Here is a 23269-nt window from a genome sequence, read left to right on the forward strand (position 1 = left end):
CCATCCATTGGTCCTCAATGTGGCAAAGTCAGCCTGTACCTTTAGCAGAGAAACAGTCCCAAAGCATCATGTTTCCACCTTTCTGCTTGACTGTAGGGATGGTGTTCTTAGGGTCATACTCAGCATTTTTCTTCCTCCAGAGATGTCGCTGCCCATGCAATACAGACGGCCCCCGGGTTACAAACATCCAACTTACAAACGACTCCTACTTACAAACGGAGGGAGACAACAGGAAGTGAGAGGAAATCTCCCCCTAGGAAGGGAAATTCACTCCTGTAAGAGTTCTCATGGGAAAAAGGTGACTTCGCTGAAGCTTTATCACCCATCCTTGTTTCCACAACAACCCAAAATTCTCAAAATCCAATTGTCATAGGGACAGAATTTGAGGTGAAATCTTCTGAACAGGGCTAGAGACAGCAAAACAAATGGTACAGGGGTGTTACCCTTCCCTATGCTATCCAAAAACTTAAACATTATTCTTTTGGCTGAAGCTAAACTTAAAAAATGTACCTGTTCCGATTTACAAACAAATTGGACTTAAGAACAAACCTACAGTCTCTATCTTGTTTGTAACCCGGGGACCGCCTGTATGCCTCAAACAATGTCAGCAGGCATCGAAAAACCACGCAGGAGGACCTTTCAAACAGTGTTATCGGGGTCTTAGGGCTGTTTTGTCCTGTATTTTTCTCCTTTTCATCATCATGTGTTTTAGTGATGAACACCTTTTAGTTACAAAGATATGAAAAATGCGTCATCATGCAGAATATAACAGCCAATGTTTTTTTATTATCCGTTGCAACAATAATAATGTGCTTCTTTGTAGGTACAAGCTGGGATTTTGTCGGTTCTGTACTGTAAAATATACCCCAAGCACTAGTGAGCTGGATAATATGTTTGTACATCTAACAAATGTTGCTATTCAGAAGCATGGGGTAAGAACCCTTTTTTTTTTTGTCTTAGTGCAGTTTTTTTTCCCTATCCAAACTTTTTTTATTTTTTTTGTTTTAATTTGTTTTGGATAGGCTGGAGAATAGTTTGAACTTGTTATTTTTATTTCTTCTTCCTGGGTACATTTCTCCTCATTTCCTAGCTAGTGGACAAGGTGTCAGGGGGACAGAAGCAAAATCTCCCCCAGTAGGTACAAAGATAAAACACTTTTTTTAGTAGGACATAGAAGGGTTGGAGCCTTCAAAATTCTATATAGCTTTCTGTGGTTTCCTGTACCATTGGAACTCATTTCTCTAAAGCTGAATATCACATACCTTTGCAGACCCAAATATTATATTGTAAATGTGCAGTGACCTCACCACTATGCTGTACATAGCCTGTGCAGGGAGCAGAGCTGTGGGAGGGAACCAACAGGCCACACCCATTACAGGCTGCCTGCAGAAAACTACAGGAAGGGCGGAGACAAGACCATTCACCTTGTACAAGGAGAGAGAACAGCAGTGACTGGTCCTTATTACAGGAAGCTCCTGCACAGAGGCAAAGTTTTATACTGCATTACTGCACAGATCTGGAAGAAATACAAAAAGTACATTGAGATTCAAGTAATGGTACACATGCTTCTTGTACTTCAATAATATTTACTTATCCCGGAGTTCAGCTTTAATTTTTTATGCTAATATCACAGAGCAAAAAAGCAAGGGACATTCTCCAAATAGTCACAGACAGCAATAATCTAATTGAAGTTTTATTGCATTTCCTTTCTATCCATACTAGAAATCAAAAGTTTTTGAGAGTTGAACTCTGTAGATGTAAACCCTAACAGAATGCCATTTAGTTTGCTAAAGTACTGTGTATTTGAAACAATGGAATTTTTTTTTTATTATAAAATACTTATTAATAAGTATTTATTTTTTCATCTTTTGTGTCTTGGTGCTGATGATCTCCTGCAGCCTCTTTGCTGTCACTTCCTGTCTACATACATTCCAGTGATGGCTGCATGGCATTTCTCAGGGCAGGTTTCCTGATGGTGGCAAGCACTGGAAGCCCGTATGATTCGGTGACAAAACAGAAATGCAATCGGGAGGCTGGGAATGAGCATTGCCATCCAATAACAGGAAGTGTCTAAACAAGAACCTTTATAACAGGGTCACCAAGTATTCATTTTTGTGAAAGCTGCAGATTTTAAAATATTGAAAATGACTTATGATACGCTATGAACATGTTAAAGCTTCTAGAAGATTTGCTGATTAGGTTTACATCTACTAAAGTGAACTTTATTGTCTTTCCATGTAAAACAAAGTATAGGTTTTATTATAGAACTCCACTAGGTGTTACTTGTACCTGATATGCCTGTATATTGTACAGTAAGTCCGATCCTTTCTTTTTTGCTTGAAAACTTTTGAATTGTTCTTGCATGTTTCACTCCACCTGATAAGCAAGTTGTAGCTGAGAATGTCTGAACCAGGAATAAAGTGCTTAGTTCCAATGGTGCACTGGAGCTTCATGAGCTGTACAGGACACTACTACTCCTTGATTCAGTGAAGAAGGTGGCACAGACACATACTTGGTGAAGGCTTTGCCGTTTTTCATTGGGCTTTGGGATTTTTTTTTTCATACAAAAGTTCTGATCGATGTCAATTTTTCAGTTGGACCCGATCAGACCTTCTCTTCTCCTCTATGGAGTACCAGATGTAAATGGACTTGTGTCCGTTACATCTGCCTACCTCCAGGTACAATTCCATTCAGCAAAAAAAAAAAAAAAGCATAAGGGGATATATCCCCCTCCCTCTGGCCTGATCAGATCAGAGGGCAGTTGGGTATAAATGGACAGCTGGTTCGATTACATCCAGGTGCCCATAGAGCAGAGTGGGCTGTGTCCGCTGTGCATAAGCAGAGCGGGTACGGACCTGTTATCTGGCTGCTCTCCTCTGCTCAGCTCAGCAGGGGATCAGCAGACGGATCCTCTGCAGAGCAAAACTTGATCAAGCCCGTGTAAAAGGGGCCTATATCAGACCTACCCAGTACTTGTAATTCAGGGGTTTCCAAACTATGGTCCTCCAGCTGTTCAGAAAATACAATTCCCATGAGGCATTGTAAATCTCTGACATTCACAGACATAACTAGGCATGATGGGAATTGTAGTTCCTGAACAGCTGGAGGGCCATAGTTTGGACACCCCTGTTGTAACTTGAAGTCTTTTCCTTGCCAGCGCAGCACATATTTGGTATTATTTTAAATATAATGTTTGTAGATTACCCACTAGAGGGAGCAGTCTCTGCGGACAGTGTGCCGTTAAAAACAGCAACATTTCAGTACCCTAGACATAGATAATAATTTAACCCTTGCAGTGGGGGGGGGGGGGGAGCAGGGGTGTCAGGGGGCAGCTCCACTGCAAAGGGGAGATATTTTGTTTTCCCTGGAGGTAGGATTTAAGATAATCGCAGTTGGATGCAGATTGGATGCATATTGAAATCACAGGAGTAATTTTTTTTAATACCATTTAATTACAGAATGACTTGTGAATCAGTTAAATATATATATATATTTTTTTTTACATTGAAATATTCTTTTACAAGATTGCAAGGAAGGATAAACGCAAAATATATCTAAGATACGAGCTGTAATAATACAATGTTTTACAAAATGAGGGAAATACAGGAAGCTGTAACATCTTCTGTAGATGTGATGTCCAACTAGCGGGTAGAATTGATTGTTAAATCAAACTCCAGTACATTAGGACCAAGCCCGAGGCTTCTTGCTGGGTTATAACATGTTAGTGTCTTCTCTAGGATGACTACAATCACATCCACGGTGGGAAATGGACGGTCAGTAATTTGCGTCTGTACCTGGAGAGCACAAGAGGACGAGAAGTCACTGATAAACTCTTTGATGAGATTCACTGGATTATTGTGCAGTCCCTGAAGGCAGTGGCAGTAAGTATCTTCTTTAATGTTCTGTGTGTTTGAAGCTTCAGGAGCCAGACTGTATAAAGGGAGCTCTGTGCCAACCAGTAAGACTCTGCATTTCTTTTTGCCAGACCCTGCTGTAAATATTAAACAGAAAATTTGATTGGTTGCTCAAGAAACCAATAAATTGTTCCTATTAAACGTTGATAAAAATTTTGTTTACTGTAACCTCACCTTTTATTAACAGACCTCACCTGAAACTAACTTCTGTAGAAAAAAGATGTAAAACTCTGGCTGGAAATAACACTTCACAATTAGACTAATTTATGATGACCTTGCATGAAATAAAATGAAATTCTAACTGTAAAATTTACCTTGTCAACTCCGCTTTGGAAAGCTGTTTAAAAATGCTGTGGTTTACCTGGGCATTCAGAGAAATGGAAACTGATAAGGCAATCACTTGTTGGTTTGCTGGTCATGTCATTTTTTGGAATGCCCAGCATTCTCCCTCTTTATGCAAGCCTAGGTTGAAGTGAAGGAGCTAAGCCTGAATCTAGGGCTTAACTATAGCTATAGCAGAGCATGCAACTGCTTTGGGACCAATAGCACAGGAGACGCTGCAATGTCTGGCAGTTGCTGTGAAGGGCATGCACATGTTTTTATCACTAGAAGAATTACCTTTGAGGTGGAGACTAGAGAAGCAGGGGTCCCGTAATAGTATAGCGATGGAGCCCTACATGGGTGTGCTCAGCCCATTGCATTAGGGTGTGCACCCCAAAGCTCAAACAGATGTGTGCATATTGTGAGGGGATTAGCTCGGTGGCGGGTGTGGATGACCCCTTGGGGGGGTTCGTTACACAGGGAGATAGCCGAGAAGTGGTTGCAAACAACAGTGTATGGTTTTATTCTTGCAATTTTCTTCACACAAGTGCAAGCCTCAGAAACATCAAAAATAAAATAAAACACAAAATAAATCCTTGCCACTGTGGGCGGCTACCTTCTCACACACAGGAACCTACCTAAGGAGTCTGTCCCCAACCTACTGTTGGACAGACTTGGCTGATCATACAGCAGACCATCAATAGTACATTTATTTTCTCTTCACACAGCACATGTTCTGTTAGGGTGCTGGTGGTAACCTGGCGACAGAGATAGGCCCCGATGTCCGCTAGAGGGCGGAGCTTAGACGGAACCCCCAAGGTAAGTGACACAGGCTAGCCTGAGGTGCGGAGTCTAAGTATCCACCGGTTTTCGCCAGAGCCTCTAGTGGTGAGGATGGAGTTTGCTGCGTGTGGATACCAGGTCGCGGTCCTCAGGGTCGCCCCACCAAGGGTGAACCGATCAAGGTCCGAAGGCGGGTAAACAGACAAGGGAGATCCGAGAGAATGGTCAAACAAGCCGAGGTCAGGACGGGCAGCAGACGAGCGGAGTCAGGAACAAGCCAAAAGGTCAACAGGAAATCAGCAGCAAACAGGTCACAGGTTCAGGAACAACGGCAGGAGCTGAAGACAAGACAGCACTGAACCTGTGTGCTGATCCAGCTTAAATAGAGCTCTTTCTAGATGAGAGGGGTGGAGCCGGAATAGCCTGTGAGTCTTAACTCATCATCTGCCAGAGCCTTCCTGACAGGTTCCTAACATTGCCCCCCCCCCCTTAAGGGCAACCTCCGGGTGCCCAACAAGCTCTTTTTTTGTGGATGAGCACGAAAAAATGCTTGGATTAGGTCCGCAGCATGGACGTTCCGTTCAGGCTCCCAGGAGTTCTCTTCCGGACCATAACCCTTCCATTTGATGAGAAACTGTAGCTGGTTGCCTCTCTTTCGACAGTCCACCACAGCCTCAACCTCATACTCCACATCTCCATCCACGAACACAGGTTCTGGGGTACCTGAACTTCTACCAGGGAAGTTATCAGGGATCACGGGCTTCAGTAAGGAAACATGAAATATGGGATGGATCCGAAGGGTATCGTGTAGGGATAGTTCATAGGACACATCATTGAGTTTCCTTTTAACTGGAAATGGACCAATAAATCTGGGAGCCAGTTTCTTGGACGGACAGGCTAGGCGGAGATTAGCCGTGGAAAGCCAGACCCGATCGTCAGGTTGAAGAATCAACTCTCCCTTCTTTCTCTTGTCAAAGATCCTTTTGGACGCAGTTTGGGCCTAGGCTAAGGTCTCCCGCAGAAGGTTATTATTCCGGGAAAAGAAGTTGACGGTGTCTTGGACTGCAGGAACTCCGGATTCACATGGAATATCTGGTAAGAAGGAGGGATGAAATCCGTAATTAGCGAAGAAGGGAGATTGGCCAGTAACAGAGTGCTTGGAATTGTTGTAGGAGAATTCTGCAAATGGTAACAGGGCTACCCAATCGTCCTGGACAAAGGTGGTAAAGCACTGCAGGTACTGCTCCAGGGTTTGGTTTGTCCTCTCAGTTTGTCCGTTGGTCTGTGGGTGGTAGGCTGAGGACATAGACAGCTCGATCTTTAACAGTTTACATAAAGCCTTCCAGAAGCGGGACGTAAATTGTACCCCTCTGTCAGAGATGATGTTCCTGGGAATCCCATGGAGTCTTATGATCTCCCTAATGAAGATCTCTGCAGTTTCCCTTGCAGAGGGAGTACCCTTGAGGGGCAAAAAATGGGCCATTTTAGAGAGTCGATCTACCACCACAAAAATGGCAGAGCACCCTGCAGAAGGTGGAAGTTCCACGATAAAATCCATGGCAATTGTTTGCCAGGGCCGATCAGGGATGGGAAGAGGTCTGAGAAGGCCCCATGCCTTACTTCTGGCGGTTTTACACCGGGAACAGGTGGTACAGGAGAGTACATAACTCCTGCAGCTCTCTTCCATGTCAGACCACCAAAAAGAACGCTGCAGGAGGTCAAGGGTTCTATGGACGCCAAAATGACCGGCCAGAGGGTGATCATGACAGGCAGCCAGAATTGCCGTTCTGACCTCGTCCGGGACGAAGATCTTGTCTTTAACCCATAACAAGCCATTCTTGTGCACCAGGGGTATTCCGGGTGGACCAGGAATGTGGGCAGAGGCTTGCTCAAGACGGGCCTTCAGATTTGTGAATAAAAGTAGGAAGTTATTTTCGGATAGGATGGTGTCAGGTACTGAAGTTTCCTTCGGGCTATCAAACATCCGGGACAGGGCATCCGGTTTAACATTTTTAGACCCAGGCCGATAGGTGATATGAAATGAAAACCTTGAAAAAAAAAGTGCCCACCGTGCCTGACGGGGTCTCAAACGTTTTGCAGATCTCAGATACTCAAGGTTTTTGTGATCCGTAAAAATAAGAATAGGGTGTACAGCCCCCTCAAGCAAATACCGCCACTCTTCAAGTGCGGCTTTGATCGCCAGAAGTTCCCGGTCCCCAACATCATAATTCCTCTCTGCAGAGGAGAGTTTCTGGGAAAAGAAGGCTATCGGGTGTATCAAGTCCTTGGTTCCCTGTCTTTGGGAGAGGACTGCCCCGACAGCAACTTCAGAAGCGTCAACCTCGAGGAGGTAGGGTAAGGTGGGATCCGGGTGACTCAACACAGGGGCTGACGTGAAGAGCTTCTTAAGGACCAAGAAGGCGGACTGGGCTTCGGGGGTCCATTGAAAGCGAACACTCTTCTTGGTGAGCTGAGTAATGGGAGTGATGATATGAGAGAAACCCTTAATGAACTTTCTATAGAAGTTGGCGAAGCCAACGAATCGCTGCACTCCCTTTTTGTCAGATGGAGGTGGCCAATCCAGGATGGCAGAGACTTTCTGGGGATCCATCTCTATACCCTCTGTAGAAATTATTAACCCCAGAAACGGGATGCTGCTCCGCTCGAATTCACACTTCTCGGCCTTAACATAGAGACCATGCTGACGGAGGCGGCCGAGGTCATTTCGAACATGCTCGCGATGTTGCTCCAGGGATGTAGAGAAGATTAGGATGTCATCTAGGTAAACTATGACAAAGATATCCAGCCAATCCCGGAAAATATCGTTCACAAAGTGTTGGAACGTAGCTGGGGCGTTGCAGAGGCCAAAAGGCATCACAAGATATTCGAAATGCCCGAACCTGGTACGAAAAGCTGTCTTCCACTCATCGCCTTCTCTAATACGGTCTAAGTTGTAGGCCCCGCGGAGATCCAACTTAGTGAACAAGACAGCAGATCTGAGCCGCTGAAAGAGCTCGGGAACCAGAGGGAGAGGGTAGCGGTTCTTAATGGTAACTTTATTCAAGTCTCTGTAATCGATACAAGGTCGAAGGGAGTGATCCTTCTTTTCTACAAAAAAGATACCTGCCCCTGCCGGAGAGGAGGAAGGACGGATAAACCCCTTCTTCAGACTTTCGTCCACATAGTCCTTTTAAACGTCCAGCTCACGTTCAGATAGTGGGTAAATTCGGCCAAATGGGATCTCGGCTCCCGGGAGCAAGTCGATTGGGGCAATCATATGAACGGTGAGGAGGTAAGGTCTCAGCTCCTCGCTTACTGAAAACATCCAGGAAGTCGTGATATGCCTTGGGTACAACAGAACATAAATCAGGCTCAGATTCGAGACAGAACAGAGTTTGGGGGGACTTGGATGGAGCGGGTAGACAGGAGTTCCTGCAGTAAGGAGATGGGAACTGGACGGCTCCTGTGATCCAGTTGATTTGCGGGTTGTGTGCCTGCAACCATGGCAATCCCAGGATAATGGGAAATAAGGGAGATGCGATGACATCCAAACGTATCAATTCCTTATGGCCAGATGGAGAGACCATTGGAAGAGGAAGGGTTTCTTGGGTCACGGGTCCAGACTTGATGTGGGAGCCATCGGCCAGGAAGATAGTGAGGTCCTGGGTCTTGGTCTGGAGAGGTATGCCTTGCTGCCCCGCAAAGGAACGGTCAATGAAACAACTGCAGGCTCCCGAGTCAATGATTGCTGTAACCTGGATGGATCCTTCTGGGAGTTGCAAAGACACAGGAAAGGCTAAGTGGGAGGTAGAGGTAACTGATGCCATACAACTGGAGGGCGAGACTGGCAAAGACTTATGGTGTTTCGCTGCGCAGGAGCGCACATAATGGCCAGCTTCTCCGCAATACAGGCAAAGATTACCCAGCTGGCGGCGACGTCTCTCCTCCGGAGACAAGACAGGCCGCATAACCCCAAGTTGCGTGGGTTCAGGAGCATCAGGCATGGCTCTGGCGGGAGCAGGGCTGGGAGAGACTGCCCCAGCGGAAGGGAAGTGTACAGGAGGTGCTACTCGTGGCAACATCCAGGCTGGCCGAAACTGCTGCGTTGATCGTTCCGCCCGGCGTTCTCAGAGCCGACGGTCGATTTGAATGGCCTGGGAGATCAAATCCTCTAGTGCGTCGGGGATGCCCACCTGGGCCAATTCGTCCTTCAGTGCTTCGGACAAGCCTAGACGGAACTGGTACCGGAGTGCAGCCTCGTTCCAGGAAGTGTCGGAACTCAGGCGACGGAAGTCCGTGACATAGTCTTCTACGGGTCTGCGCCCCTGCTGGAGAACGTGTAGCGCAGCTTCTGCGGTGGAAGATCGCTGTGGATCATCATAGAGTTGGGCCATAGCCTCAAAAAATGACAATAGAGAGTTCAAATGGGGGCTACCCTCTTCAAGGAGCCGATGGGCCCAGGACTGGGGTCCGCATAGTAGCAATGAAATAACAAACCCCACCTTGGTGGCCTCCAGGGAGAAGGTCCGGGGTTGCAAGGAGAAGTAGAGCTGGCAGGCATTGCGAAACGCTCGGAATTTACCCCGATCTCCGGAATATTTTTCAGGGGTAGGGACCCGAGGTTTCCGGTGGCAGCATCACTACTGTGGGGCTGGAGGCCGGTGCTGCGGTTGCGGCTGCGGCAGCGGAGGAGGGAGCAGATGGCGCAGTGGAATCTGCCGTGAGGGTTACAGAGCGTAATCGTCCCTCTAACTGTGTATAGCCATCCTGAAGCGTCCTCACGGCTTGAGACAGGGCTGCTAGGTGTTGGCAGATCTCCTCTAACGGTGAAGCCTCTCTTGCAGGTTCCGACATGGCTGTCTTGTACTGTTAGGGTGCTGGTGGTAACCTGGCGACAGAGATAGGCCCCGATGTCCGCTAGAGGGCGGAGCTTAGACAGAACCCCCAAGGTAAGTGACACAGGCTAGCCTGAGGTGCGGAGTCTAAATATCCACCGGTTTTCGCCAGAGCCTCTAGTGGTGAGGATGGAGTTTGCTGCGTGTGGATACCAGGTCGCGGTCCTCAGGGTCGCCCCACCAAGGGTGAACCGATCAAGGTCCGAAGGCGGGTAAACAGACAAGGGAGATCCGAGAGAATGGTCAAACAAGCCGAGGTCAGGACGGGCAGCAGACGAGCGGAGTCAGGAGTCAAAAGTTCAACAGGAAATCAGCAGCAAACAGGTCACAGGTTCAGGAACAACGGCAGGAGCTGAAGACAAGACAGCACTGAACCTGTGTGCTGATCCAGCTTAAATAGAGCTCTTTCTAGATGAGAGGGGTGGAGCCGGAATAGCCTGTGAGTCTTAACTCATCATCTGCCAGAGCCTTCCTGACAGGTTCCTAACATGTTCATTGGATTTTCCCTTCACATAGAAAACATCCATTTGTTTTTTCTCTTCACACAGCAAATGTCCCTTGGATTTTCCCTTCACATAGAAAACATCCAAGACCTCACCTTGAGAAGTCTTCACTCTTTTTACCCTCCTCAGCGCACATTGCTTCAGGAGGTATTCCTCTCCCATGCTCACACAGCTTCAGGAGGCACCCATCTGACTGTCCTCCTCTACTCACACAGCGTCAGGAGGCAGCAACCAATAGACTTCCTCTGGACAAATTATAGAGGCCTTAATTTCCTCATTCTGAATAGCTGAAGGTTTTTCAACTTCCTTACACCGTCCTGCTGGCTACCTCTGCAGCCGACACGCTATAGTAATTGGTGAATTGTCTAAACCAAGCAGACATGTATCTCCTGTCTGTGACAACATCCACAGATTTAACTGACTTCCTGTCACAATATGTATGTATGTGTATATGTGTGTGTGTGTGTATATATATATATATATGTGTGTGTGTGTGTGTGTGTGTGTATATATATATATATGTGTGTGTGTGTGTGTGTGTGTGTGTGTGTGTGTGTGTGTATATATATATGTATGTATATATATATATATATATATATATACCTCAGGAAGATAAAGCAGTACTTGTCAAATTAGGAGATACTGGACCCTTGAAGCCCTTCACACCAGGGAAATACTCCTGACCTACACATTATTTGGTGCACGCTTATTTTGGTTTCTTTGCCTTGGGAAAAATCCCTCAAGGCCCCCATCATACCAGCAGGGATACTATACAGCCAGCCAGAATGACGGTGGAGCGCCCCTACTGGACACTGATGGGAACAGATGGTACACTTGATCTTACCCAAAAGCGATAAAGAATGGATCTAAACCCTAATTAGATGAAATGTAGTTTGCTGAAATACTGGATATCCTAAACCATTACCATGTTTTCATTCTTTGCATTTAAATTCTTTCAATCATGTAGACTTGGCATCACATGTGGTAATTACCTAGAACAGTCTGTTTGCAAATGCAGTCTAGCTGGGGACGCCCACTCCTCCAGACACCCACTTATCAAGGCATTCTGATATTTTCATAACTCCTCTTTAGAGAGGTGTGGAGACAGGGAGCTGTGATGTTTTTAGGAAGCAATGTGCAGCACTCTGATGACCCCTCCTACCAGCCATGATCTGCCTACATTGCATAGAAAAGCACAGATACATAGTAATAACATATTTGGTCTAAAATAAAGTATGTAATGAAAATGGAAAGGTTTACTAAAAAATTTGATGATGGGGGAAGGATCAGGCAATGCAAAATTTAAGCAGATTAAATTCAACTTCGCTTTTATAAATGTTAAAATGACATTGTCATGGTAGGTAAAGCTTATTTAGTGGCTGGGATCAGGCCTGCTTTAATTGGAGATTACAGATCATTTAAAGACCTATGTTTAGTAGAACCATTATATTTTAGACCTGTGGAATAATGATCTAGATGTGTTACGAGGGATATAGCAGTACTTATTTTATAATTGAGTGTACTCACCCGCCACTTTATTAGGTACACCTTGCTAGTACTGGGTTGGACCTCCTTTTGCCTTCAGAACTGCCTTTACTTTTTCATGGCATAGGATCAACATGGTGTTGGAAACATTCCTCAGAGATTTTGGTCCACATTAACATGATAGCATCAGGCAGTTGCTGCAGATTTGTCAGCTGCAAATCCATGATGTGAATCTCCCGTTCCACCACATCCCAAAGGTGCTCTATTGAATTGAGATCTGGTGACTGTGGATTGTCACATGGGGCATTATCCTGCTGGAAGGAGCCATCAGAAGATGGGTACACTGTAGTCATAAAGGGATGGGACATGGTCAGCAACAATACTCTGGTAAGCCATAGCGTAATTGCTCATGCCTAAAAGTCATGCTTAATTGGTACTAAGGGGCCCAAAGTGTGCCAAGAAAATATCTCCTACACCATCACCAGCCTGAACCGTTGATACAAGGCTGGATGGATCCATGCTTTCATGTTGATTACACCAAATTCTGACCCTACCATCTGAATGTCGCAGCTGAAATTGAAACTTCTCGGACTAGGCAACATTTTTCCAATCTTCTATTGTCCAATTTTGGTGAGCCTGTGCGAATTGTAGCCTCAGTTTCCTGTTCTTAGCTGACAGGAGTGAAACCCAGTGTGGTCTTCTGCTGCTGTAGCCCATCTGCTTTAAGGTTTGATGTGTTGTGCATTCGGAGATGGTATTTTGCATACCTTGGTTGTAACGAGTGGTTATTTGAGTTACTGTTGCCTTTCTATCATGTTGAACCAGTCTATCATTCTCCTCTGACCTCTGACATCAACAAGGCATTTTTTTCCACAAAACTGCCGCTCACTGGATATTTTCTCTTTTTCGGACCATTCGCCGTAAACCCTGGAGATGGTTGTGCATGAAAATCCCTGTAGATCATCATTTTTTGAAATATTCAGACCAGCCTGCCTGGCACCAACAACCATGCCACATTCAAAGTCACTTAAATATTCTTTATTCTCTATTCTGATGCTCGGTTTGAACTTCAGCAAGTCGTTCTCACCACGTCTAGATGCCTAAATGCATTGAGTTGCTGCCATGTGATTGGCTGATTAGCAATTACCAAGCAATTGAACAGGTGTACCTAATAAAGTGGCCGGTGAGTGTAAATATTATTTATATATTATATATATATATATATATATATATATATATATATATATATATATATATATATATATATATATATATATAGATAGATAGATATAGATCCATAGAGAGATAGTGTTTATTCAGTTGATCAGAGACGGTTACCGAGGTAAAATTTAGATTGCATTTTTACTTGGGAGGATTCACAAGCACTTTATATATTTAAAATTAATGGTCAACATTTTTTTGCCATTGTCAATTTTTTTAGCACAAGGTAATACTAGGCACTTAATTGATAATTAATAATTAATGTGTTATTGTGCCTATCAATAGCAGCATTAGTCAGTAGTAGCACCTCATTCACCATCTCTAAAATCTAGATTGTTGGGGGATGTTAACACTAGTGATCGACCGATATCGTTTTTTTAGTGCTGATACCATTACCGATATTTTGGTCATCAGATATCGGTATCGGCCGATATTGGCCGATATTTTCGGACATTTAAAAAAACATTTTTTTTTATTTATTTTTTTTCACAGGTACTGTTGTAGAGGGATCTGGGGGTCTAAAAGACCCCAAACCTCTCCTCTACACTTAAAAGTCATTTTTTTTTAATTTGGCGCCAAATACCCGGAAGTGATGTCATTCCGGGTTTTTACATGGAGACCCGATCAGAGCTGAATGTGGCTTTGATCGGGTTTTCTCTTCGGCGGCCGTGCAGGTAGGATACCCAGGTCTCCCGTTGGGACGGGAGACCCGAGTGAGCCGTGTAAGGCAGCGGAAGGGAGGAGGGGGGGGTTACGTCCTCTCCCACTCCATGTAATGACAGCTGAGCGGCTTCTCAGCCTCATTGGTTGTCATTACAAGACAGCCCACCATCGTCTATGGACACTGGTACCGGGGTGTTGCCTCTAGCTGCAGGCATCACTCCGGTACAAGCACTTTCCTGAAATATCAGCAATATCGGTAACCTCAGGGGCCGATTCCAATATATCGGGGAAACTGCATATCGGTGTTGCCGATAATCGGTCGATCCCTAGTTAACGCTACACTTTTTATTGTTTTGGATAGGAAAGGTTAGACCCTCCGTCAATTTTTCATTGCAGTCTGTGTCTCTGTTGAGAAGATTCACCCTCTCTATTTTTACTGGTGACTGTAACCATCTAGAAAAAAAGTGAGAGGGGTTCAAAATGCAGAGTTCCACTTTAAAACCCATGTTATTTCCTGTCTTGAAGACACAAGTGGAAGTGAGAGAAAATATGTCCATAGTAAGATAAATCCCCTCCTAGCTGTTGCCAGAGCCATTTTCCCCACTGAAAGATTCCACCTCAATTTCTGACAACTCATGATTTTGGATTATCACTCACGCTCAGTCTCGGTGACACCAGTACAAAAAAGGAGTGAAGCTCCCTAACATGCACGCAGACAGCAATAAAACCTGACAGGGGTTCTAGTGACCCTAATAAAAATGTTGTTCTTTATTAATGCTTATATTGACAGCTTTTTCTTTCCTTTTAAAAATGCCTTCTGTTATTGTTACTAAGCCAGCAGTTTCTGGGAAGTAGAAGCCTCTTATTTGTTGCCATTGGATGGGATGAGTGATATTTATTGTCATTGGATTTGACATGGCTTTATTGTGACTGCCAGCAGATGGCGGCACTGGGGCAGTGTTATCCCTTTAAGAAGTCTGGCATGGATGTAGAATATGAAGACCGCTTACTAGCACAGACAATTATGCGGCTGATGGTGAACAGAATGTAGAGAGTAATTACATGCTACTATGCGGGCTGCACTACCCACAATTTTCTGTGGTTTTCTGTAACCTAAGTACATGTGTTTTCTGACAGCGGAGCCGTTAGACTACAGGGCATAAAATCAGTTTTCATTTCTGGACTGTAATCCATGAAAAAGAAGTAATATTAGTTGAAATTTGACTTCTTTTTCAAAGGCTTTAAATTCTGAAGGGTCGTGCCTGACCACTGAGGCTGGGATATAACATAATATATTCTGGGAAATGGGGCTGAAAAAACGATAGTATATTTCAGTGAGTGTTCATCATGTGCTATTACACTGAACATAATTATAGACGCAACACTTGTTTTTTGCCCCCATTTTTCATGAGCTGAGCTCAAAGATGGAAGACTTTTTTTCTATGTACACAAAAGGCCTATTTCTCTTAAATATTGTTCACAAATCTGCCTAAATCTGTGTTAGTGAGCACTTCTCCTTTGCCGAGATAATCCACCCACCTCACAGGTGTGGCATATCAAGATGCTGATTAGACAAATCTGCCTAAGGGCTCTTTCACACGGTCCGCTCCGTCGGCGGATCCGTGTTGCTCAGCAGGGATCGATCTGCGATCCCCGCTGAGCCGGGCGGATGACAGCTCCGTCTCCGCTTGCAGAGTGGAGAGGGAGGTGTCTCAGCCCCCGCTGCCCTCTATGGGGGATCGGATGAGAGCGGACCGCTTGTCCGCTCTCATCAGATCCGATCCGATCCGATTACTGAACGGATGGAAAAATAGGGTTTCCATCCGTCCAGATTTCACGCACAGGATCGGATGCGGATGGCAGCGGGTGTCAGCGGAGGTGTCTCCGCTGACACCCGTTGCCCCATAGAGCTGCATGGTGGATCCAATCAGATCCGCCTAAAAAACTGACAGGCGGATCTGATCGGACCGCCCGTGTGAAAGAGCCCTAAATCTGTGTTAGTGAGCACTTCTCTTCCCCCAATACAATAAAACTGCACATTTTAGAGTGGCCTTTATTGTGGCCAGCCTAAGGCACACCTGTGCAATAATCATGCTGTCTAATCAGCATCTTGATATTCCACACCTATGAGGGGGATGGATTATCTCGGCAAAGGAGAAGTGCTCACTAACACAGATTTAGACAGATTTGTGAACAATATTTGAGAGAAATAGGCCTTTTGTGTACATAGAAAAAGTCTTAGATCTTTGAGTTCAGCTCATGAAAAATGGGAGCAAAAACAAGTGTTGCGTTTATAATTTTGTTCAGTGTATGTATGTAGGGTTATGGTATGGGCAGGCGTATGTTATGGACAATGAACACAGGTGCATTTTGATTTTATTGATGGCATTTTGAATGCACAGAGATACCATGACGAGATCCTGAGGCCCATTGTTGTGCCATTCATCCACGACCATCACCTCATGTTGCAGCATGACAATGCACGGCCCCATGTTGCAAGGATCTGTACACAATTCCTGGAAGCTGAAAATATTCCAGTTCTTGCATGGCCAGCATACTCACGGGACATGTCACCCATTTAGCATGTTTGGAATGCTCTGGATCGGGGTATACGACAGCCTGTATCCAGGTCCTGCCAATACTCAGCAACTTCGCACAGCTATTGCAGAGGAGTGGACCAACATTCCACAGGCCACAATCCACAACCTGACCTCTATGCGAAGGAGACGTGTTGCACTGCGTGAGGCAAATGGTGGTCACACCAGATACTGACTGGTTTTCAAACCCCCCCCCCCCCCAATACATTAAAACTGCACATTTTAGAGTGGCCTTTGCTGTGGCCAGCCAATGGCAATAATCATGCTGTCTAATCAGCATCTTGATATTCCACACCTGTGAGGTGGATGGATTATCTCGGCAAAGGAGAAGTGCTCACTAACACAGATTTAAACAGATTTGTGAGCAAAATTTGAGAGAAACAGACCTTTTGTGTACATAGAAAAAGTTTTAGATCTTTGAGTTCAGCTCATGAAAAATCGGGGCAAAAACAAAAGTCTTGCGTTTTTATAATTTTGTTCCGTGTAGTATGAAGCTTTTATGAAAGACATTAAGGGCGCATTTACACCAGGCCAGTTCACATCACCACATTGCAGGGACGTGTGCTGAAAACATACAGCATACAGTAGTTCTTTCACCAGCGCAGTGTGACATAATTTACCATCATTTTTCATAAAATTTTGTTTAAAAATAATAAAAAAGGAAACACTACAATGTGCCAGGATCAGAGCATTGACACCATTGCATTACAGGTAGTCAACACCAGCTTAGGAAGATTTTCAGGTTCATCAGGTGCAATAAGTATCCTCAGGGTAGGTATATTAAGAGAAGAGAAAGACCTCTCATTGCGCCGTCTTAAAGTGGTTGTAAACCCACTTTAAAGTCTTTTGCCTATAGGTAAGCCTATATTAAGGCTTATCTATAGGTGCTATAAATATCTCCTAAACATGCATAGTTGATTGCAACTATGACAGTGATTGCAGCCGATGACGTCATCGGCGCACGCACTCTAAAGGAACGGCCACCTCCAGCACGCATGCGCAGGAGTGATGTAATCGCGCCTCTGGCCAATCAGATGGCCGGAGGATGCAAATAACGAAGCAGGACCCCCGGACATATTGGCCGCCCTGTTGCTGAGTGGGCGGCACTGCGAGGGCTTCGTTTTAAGGTAAGTGTTTCATAATGAGCTAGTATGCGATGCATACTAACTCATTATGCCTTTGTCTTACAGGTTTTTTTTTCTCATTTTTTTTTTAATGAGGGTTTACTTCCTCTTTAAGGAAATTAGTTTATTAAAAGTAAAGGTTCACTTACAGTTTAAAATCTTGCTTTCAATCTTGTATCGAGCAGGGGACACTGTGCCACGTCCCACGTTTTGTCAGCAAACGTCTGACGTCATCAGGGATCACGTTACATTACCCCATTACATTAACCAATGTGTCTTAATTGGTTAGTATGTCAAGATCACACATTATTTTATAATGCCATCTAGTGATAAATGTAATTACCATACGCATGGGTGGACTGGGTTGGATCAGTAACAATAAAAACAAATATTTTACAATTAAATATACAGTATCTCACAAAAGTGAGTACACCCCTCACATTTTTGTAAATATTTTATTCTATCTTTTCATGTGACAACACTGAAGAAATGACACTTTGCTACAATGTAAAGTAGTGAGTGTACAGCTTGTATAACAGTGTAAATTTGCTGTCTCCTCAAAATAACTCAACACACAGCCTTTATTGTCTAATAAAACTGAAGTCTGCTCTCTGCTGATGTCACAGATGTCGGTCCAGGCACTGCGTCATCACGACCATGTATTTGGGATCTGCCAGGTGCCTGGACCGAAACCCGGTTCAGCCTCTCGGTGAGCTGCTGAAAGCCTGAGCCAGCCGCTCACTGCCCCTCCACTGCTCAGCGCTACAATGAGCGAGGAGGGAGAGGAGCGGAGAGATGCTGACTGACAGTCAGCAGACCTCTGCTCGGAGAACTGTCAGATCTTCTCAGTGCAGAAGCGCCGGGTAAAAAGTATAAATGGGGATTTATTCCCATACATTTCCTCCTTTAAGTAGGCAGATTAGATTCTGTTTATAATATAATTAAAAAAACAAAAATTTTCAAATTTTGTCCTTCGAGGGTCATGAGTTGGGAACCTATGTTCATTCCTCTTCGTTTTTCCCAGTTTTAATTTTTTTTTTCTCTTTTCTCCCGCTTTATTAATCGCATTATATGTGGTTTGTTTAATTTTTCATTGATATTTCATATTATAAATATTTGTGTTCATTTTTGTTCATAGGTGATTCACTTTTGTATGTGAAATGCTTTTATTTCCTTATCAAGACACATGGGGTACTGATCACATCACCTAGCACCTGTGATAGGTGGGGGGGGGGGCTCCTATTTAATAAGTGTCCATTCAGTATTCCCCCTAGGTTTTGAATAAGCACATTGTCAGTTTGAAACACATTAACCATTCCATGGTCTGTGTCCTTGTCCTGGTGGCAGTTTTATACATAATTCAATAAATCTATTGGACCAGCCGAGTGTGCAGCCAATTTCTTTCCCAAGCTGTATACACATACGGGAGTCAAGGCTAGCACCCAGTCCCACCTGTCCTCAGGATTACACCTCTTACCTGGAGCAGCGAATTGGCATCTCTGTTTTCCCAGGGAGAGTCCCAGACAGCCAAGACTCTCGTGCAACATCCCTGGATCAAAATGGGGCTCAGGTAAGTATTAGGGGGACTGGGAGGGGCCGCTGCACACACAAGGTTTTTTATCTGAATGCATAGAATGCATTCAACTAAAAAAACTTCTGCCTTTAGAACCACAGGGCTGGGGTTTGGGAGTTATGTTTACCATATACAACATTGCCTGTACTGTTCTAGCACATTTCAATATCAGTTATAAACTAGATTTGCATGCCGTCTACCGTAACAAAAAGGTTTAAGATCTCAGGGCTTGGATGATACATTGTATGTTCATGCACTTTTAAAACTGTACCTCATTCTGTCCCCTGAGTGTCAGTTTACACTATAGCGATGTCAGACATTGCATGTGAGTCGCACCGCACTGCTCTGCAAATCACATGCGATGTCTGTGCGGACCAAAGTCGTGCAGGACCCTTTTTTTTGGTCCGCGCCAGAATCGGATTGCATGAGTGTTCACACTGATGTGATCTGAATCCTGCCCGAATTGACCGTTCGCACTGCGATATGCGAACTAATCTGTGGGTGTCATTAACTTTGTATTGACACTCCCAGCAGTTCGCATATGGCAGTGTGAACTGCCTGAGAGTCTGGTGTGATGGGGGAACCTGCAGTGGATTTGCAGGGTTCCCGCATCACACCAGTGTGAACCGGCACTAAATGCACATTGGAAGCTATCCTTAAAAAAAATAAAAATCTGCCTTTTATAAAGAACCCTCTATATAAACCTGCTCCATCCAAAGCTAAGATATCATGGCAGTGGAGTCTTGGAACACTGTGGGGTGTATTAGTAAAAAAAAAATGAATAGCTGTTTGTTCTTCAAAACTCCATGTAAATTTGTTCTGGGAGAAAGGTGCAAAAAATGGATTTTTTTTTCCAGGCTATATTCTCTGCAATTCAAATGTGCGAATGTGGAAAATTCTGCCCAAAACTCCATTCACACCTGAGCGTATTGTTTTCAGGCGGTTTTTTTTTTTTTTTTTTGGCTTTTTTCAGGCATTTTTTGCAGGTGTTTGGAGGCAGGCACTGACATCTAACAAAAACGCTTGTAATCTGCCAAAAAGTAAGCTCATGTACTTTTTTGCGCTTCGAGTGTTTTGCTTCAGGCTAAAAAACGCTTATATGAGAACAGGGGCCATTAAAATGAATAGGATTTTGCTTGTTAGATGTTTTGAGACTTTAGAGGTGAGCGTTATACGAGCTAAAAAACGCTCAGGTGTGAACAGGGCCTTATGGCTACTGGATGGTGCTGAAGAACATACTTATTTCCAGTGATAGTCAGCTCCATCTAGCAGCCATAATGTGAAGGTAATGACTCTAATATGAAAAAAAGGATGATCCTCAGCATCGTTTAGTGGCCATAATGCCATATTTTCCATATACACATTTGAATTGCACAGAATATAGCCTGGAAACATTTGATGTGGCCTATTCCTACAGAAAGCATTTACATGCAGTTTTGATGGACAAATGACTATGCAAATTTGTTATAAATACACCTCTATGAGTTCTAGCCGTGTGAGAGTTCAGTGTCAGATGGTGATGTCATTGAGGGAATTATTTTTCCCCCCTGCAGTGCTCGGGCCTAGGAATTCCATCCTAGGAGGTGGTTACATAATCCATGCCAGGAGGGGGTGGGGTATTTACCGAGGGCACAAACCGGAAGTGTGGCAAAGGTAACTATCAGCAGGGGAAGGGGGTCCTACTTAAAAGAGAATCTGTCACTTTACCATTTACCGTCCTTTCTATAGTGATAACTAAAATATGCAAAAGGAACCCCTGTGGCTCCACGTCCTAGAAAACTGTGCTGCAACCTTGCTGGCTTTCTTCAATGTGGTCAAGAAAGATTAAAAAAAAAAAACGGAGTATTTACTTTCCTTCGGCTGCCTTTGATCAGAGCCTTCGGGGTTAATTATCCATTTTCAAGTTGTGGATGGAAAATTAAACTTTCCCTAAATCCCAGGGAGCCAGTGCTGGCTAGAAAGGCTAGCCTCTGTCTGGTGTGTTAACCACAATCCCTTGTCTGCCGGAGCTCTGCCAGAAACAAGAGGAGAGGCATCTAGAACAACCTCTCATCAAATGACTGCGATATATAACTTACTGAGGAGCTACAAGTCCTAACTAGTGCAGCAAAGTCATGGAGGGACTTGTAGTTCTTCAGCAGCAAGGAAGAAGCTTTGAAAGTAAGACTTTCTCATTAAATGAAGAATGTATACCCAATCACTAATGTGTTATATAAGCTTTGACGTTTTAAAGCAGAGTTCCACCCAAAAGTGGAACTTCTGCTTTAAGTAGTCCTACCCCCCCCTGACATGCCACATTTGGCATGCCATATTTTTGGGGGAGGAGCGGGTACCTAGTTTTGACAGGTACCCACTTCCGCTCGTAGTGCTGCGGCGCCCTGAGCGAAAGATCTCCTTTCCCCCTCCCTCCCTGCAATCTTCTTGGAGCTGTCAGAGGTCCCAGAAGATTGCCAGCCATTCAAGACACACAGCGCGACTCTCGTATGCGCAGTGCGCACCCGAGTGTGAAGCCGCAAGCTGTCATAGCCAGGTGCCCCCGGGTGTGAAGCCGCAAGCTGTCATAGCCAGGTGCCCCCACTAGTGATGCCGGCACCGCCGAGACCAGAAGGAGAGGATCAAGGATTCGGGTGGCCGCATTGCTGGATCGTGGGACAGGTGAGTGTGTGTTTATTTACAAGTCAGCAGCTACACTTTTTGTAGCTGCTGACTTTTAATAAACACAGAAAAGGCTGGAACACCCCTTTTTTAAAGTGTATGTCAATGAAAAATATAGTAACATATGCAGTACATCTCTACAGAAACATTTAATTTCCTACAGAGGCGTAACTAGAACCTTCAGGGCCCAGGTGCAAGAAACCATGAAGGGACCCCTGGGGCCCTTCCCTTCAAGCCTGGGGCTCTTCCCACTGATCCTGGGGCCCTTGCGGGACCCTTTCACAAGTTCTGCAGTGGGCCCCCCTTCCTGCCATCTTGGGGCCTCCCCACGGTGGTGGAATGCCAGGGGATCCAGTCGCAAGAGTGACCTTTGCGATCCTGGAAGTTCACTCACTGGTGTCAGTCGCTTTTATTTTTTGGTATTTTAATTGCATTATTTTTTATCATTTTATTTTATTTTTTTTACAATGTCACTGACTATGACTGTCCATTCAGAAAAGGAAGGAGCTGGCAGCACAGTAGGGGGGGAGGTGGGACCATGGGAGCATACAGGGGCCCAGAGACAGCAGAACATAAGTGAACTGGATAGGAGGAGTGGTGTGGGCAGCATACAGATGAACCAATTTCCTCCATTTTCCTCCTGCAGCTACAGGAAGAAAAAGGAGGACAGTGATTTCTCTACATGCTGCCCCCACCGCCCCTCCTATCCAGGTGTACAGGAGAACCGCACAGGCACCCTGGAGCATGGGGCCCGGGTTCCAATTGCAACCTCTGTAGTTACGTCCCTGATTTCCTATGATGGGCTGACAACGCACAGCTTTTTTGTGGTATTGGCCCTGCCCAGTGGTCTTTTGCTAAACTACTGAATCCCTCCCACTATCCTCCTCTCCAAAGCATAGGTTCTAATTGAGTTAGGCCTCATGCACACTGGACGTTGTTACAGCTGCTGTTTTTGGCGTCAGGTGTTTTTTTATCTGCAGCCAGTAAACTCCCCAGTATGGCATCCTATGTGTACATGCACACCTAGGCTGTTATCAGTGTTTTTTGGCAGGGGCATTTCCTGGCTGGAAAAACAAACAAAAAGACCTAATGGTTTAAAAAAAGGAGTTTTTCAGCTGTAAAAATGCTCTAACCCTGATAAACCGCTGAAAAAATGTGGCTGTTCAGTGTTTATCAGTGTTTTTGAGCCATAAGCTTTTGTGGGAGTATAGTTTTGCTAAAAAAAAATGCTACAGCTGAAAAACTGCTAACAAAAACGCTACTGCAAAACCCATTCTACAGCCACAGCTTTCTACAGCTAACACTACTGGCTTTTTTTTTTTTTTTTATATAACGTCCAGTGTGCATGAGGCTTTATAGTCTTATGGCTGGAATACACGATTAGAATATCGCCCGATCATTTGACCACCGACTTATGAAAAAGTGTTCCTTGGTTGAAACCGTTGCCAACATACACAGGCCGAATATCGCCCGACCGTTTGACCGCCGACCATCGAAACAGTGCATGCGTGACGATGTTCTACAGATTTTAAATG

At 44.7% G+C, this 23269-nt stretch overlaps 1 protein-coding gene across 1 annotated transcript in view; it reads left to right on the forward strand.

Annotated features, from left to right (window-relative positions):
• Window positions 1-23269, forward strand: part of TTLL1 (TTL family tubulin polyglutamylase complex subunit L1) — a 74307-nt gene that overhangs the window by 22282 nt on the left and 28756 nt on the right. Inside the window, exons 5-6 of the mRNA XM_082256539.1 lie at window positions 824-932; window positions 3738-3881. Of these exons, the coding sequence (XP_082112665.1) occupies window positions 824-932; window positions 3738-3881 (253 nt within the window). The remainder of the gene's footprint in view (window positions 1-823; window positions 933-3737; window positions 3882-23269) is intronic.

The sequence above is a fragment of the Pelophylax lessonae genome (assembly GCF_965119305.1).
Source record: "Pelophylax lessonae genome assembly, chromosome: 4".
Taxonomy (NCBI): Eukaryota; Metazoa; Chordata; class Amphibia; order Anura; family Ranidae; genus Pelophylax; species Pelophylax lessonae.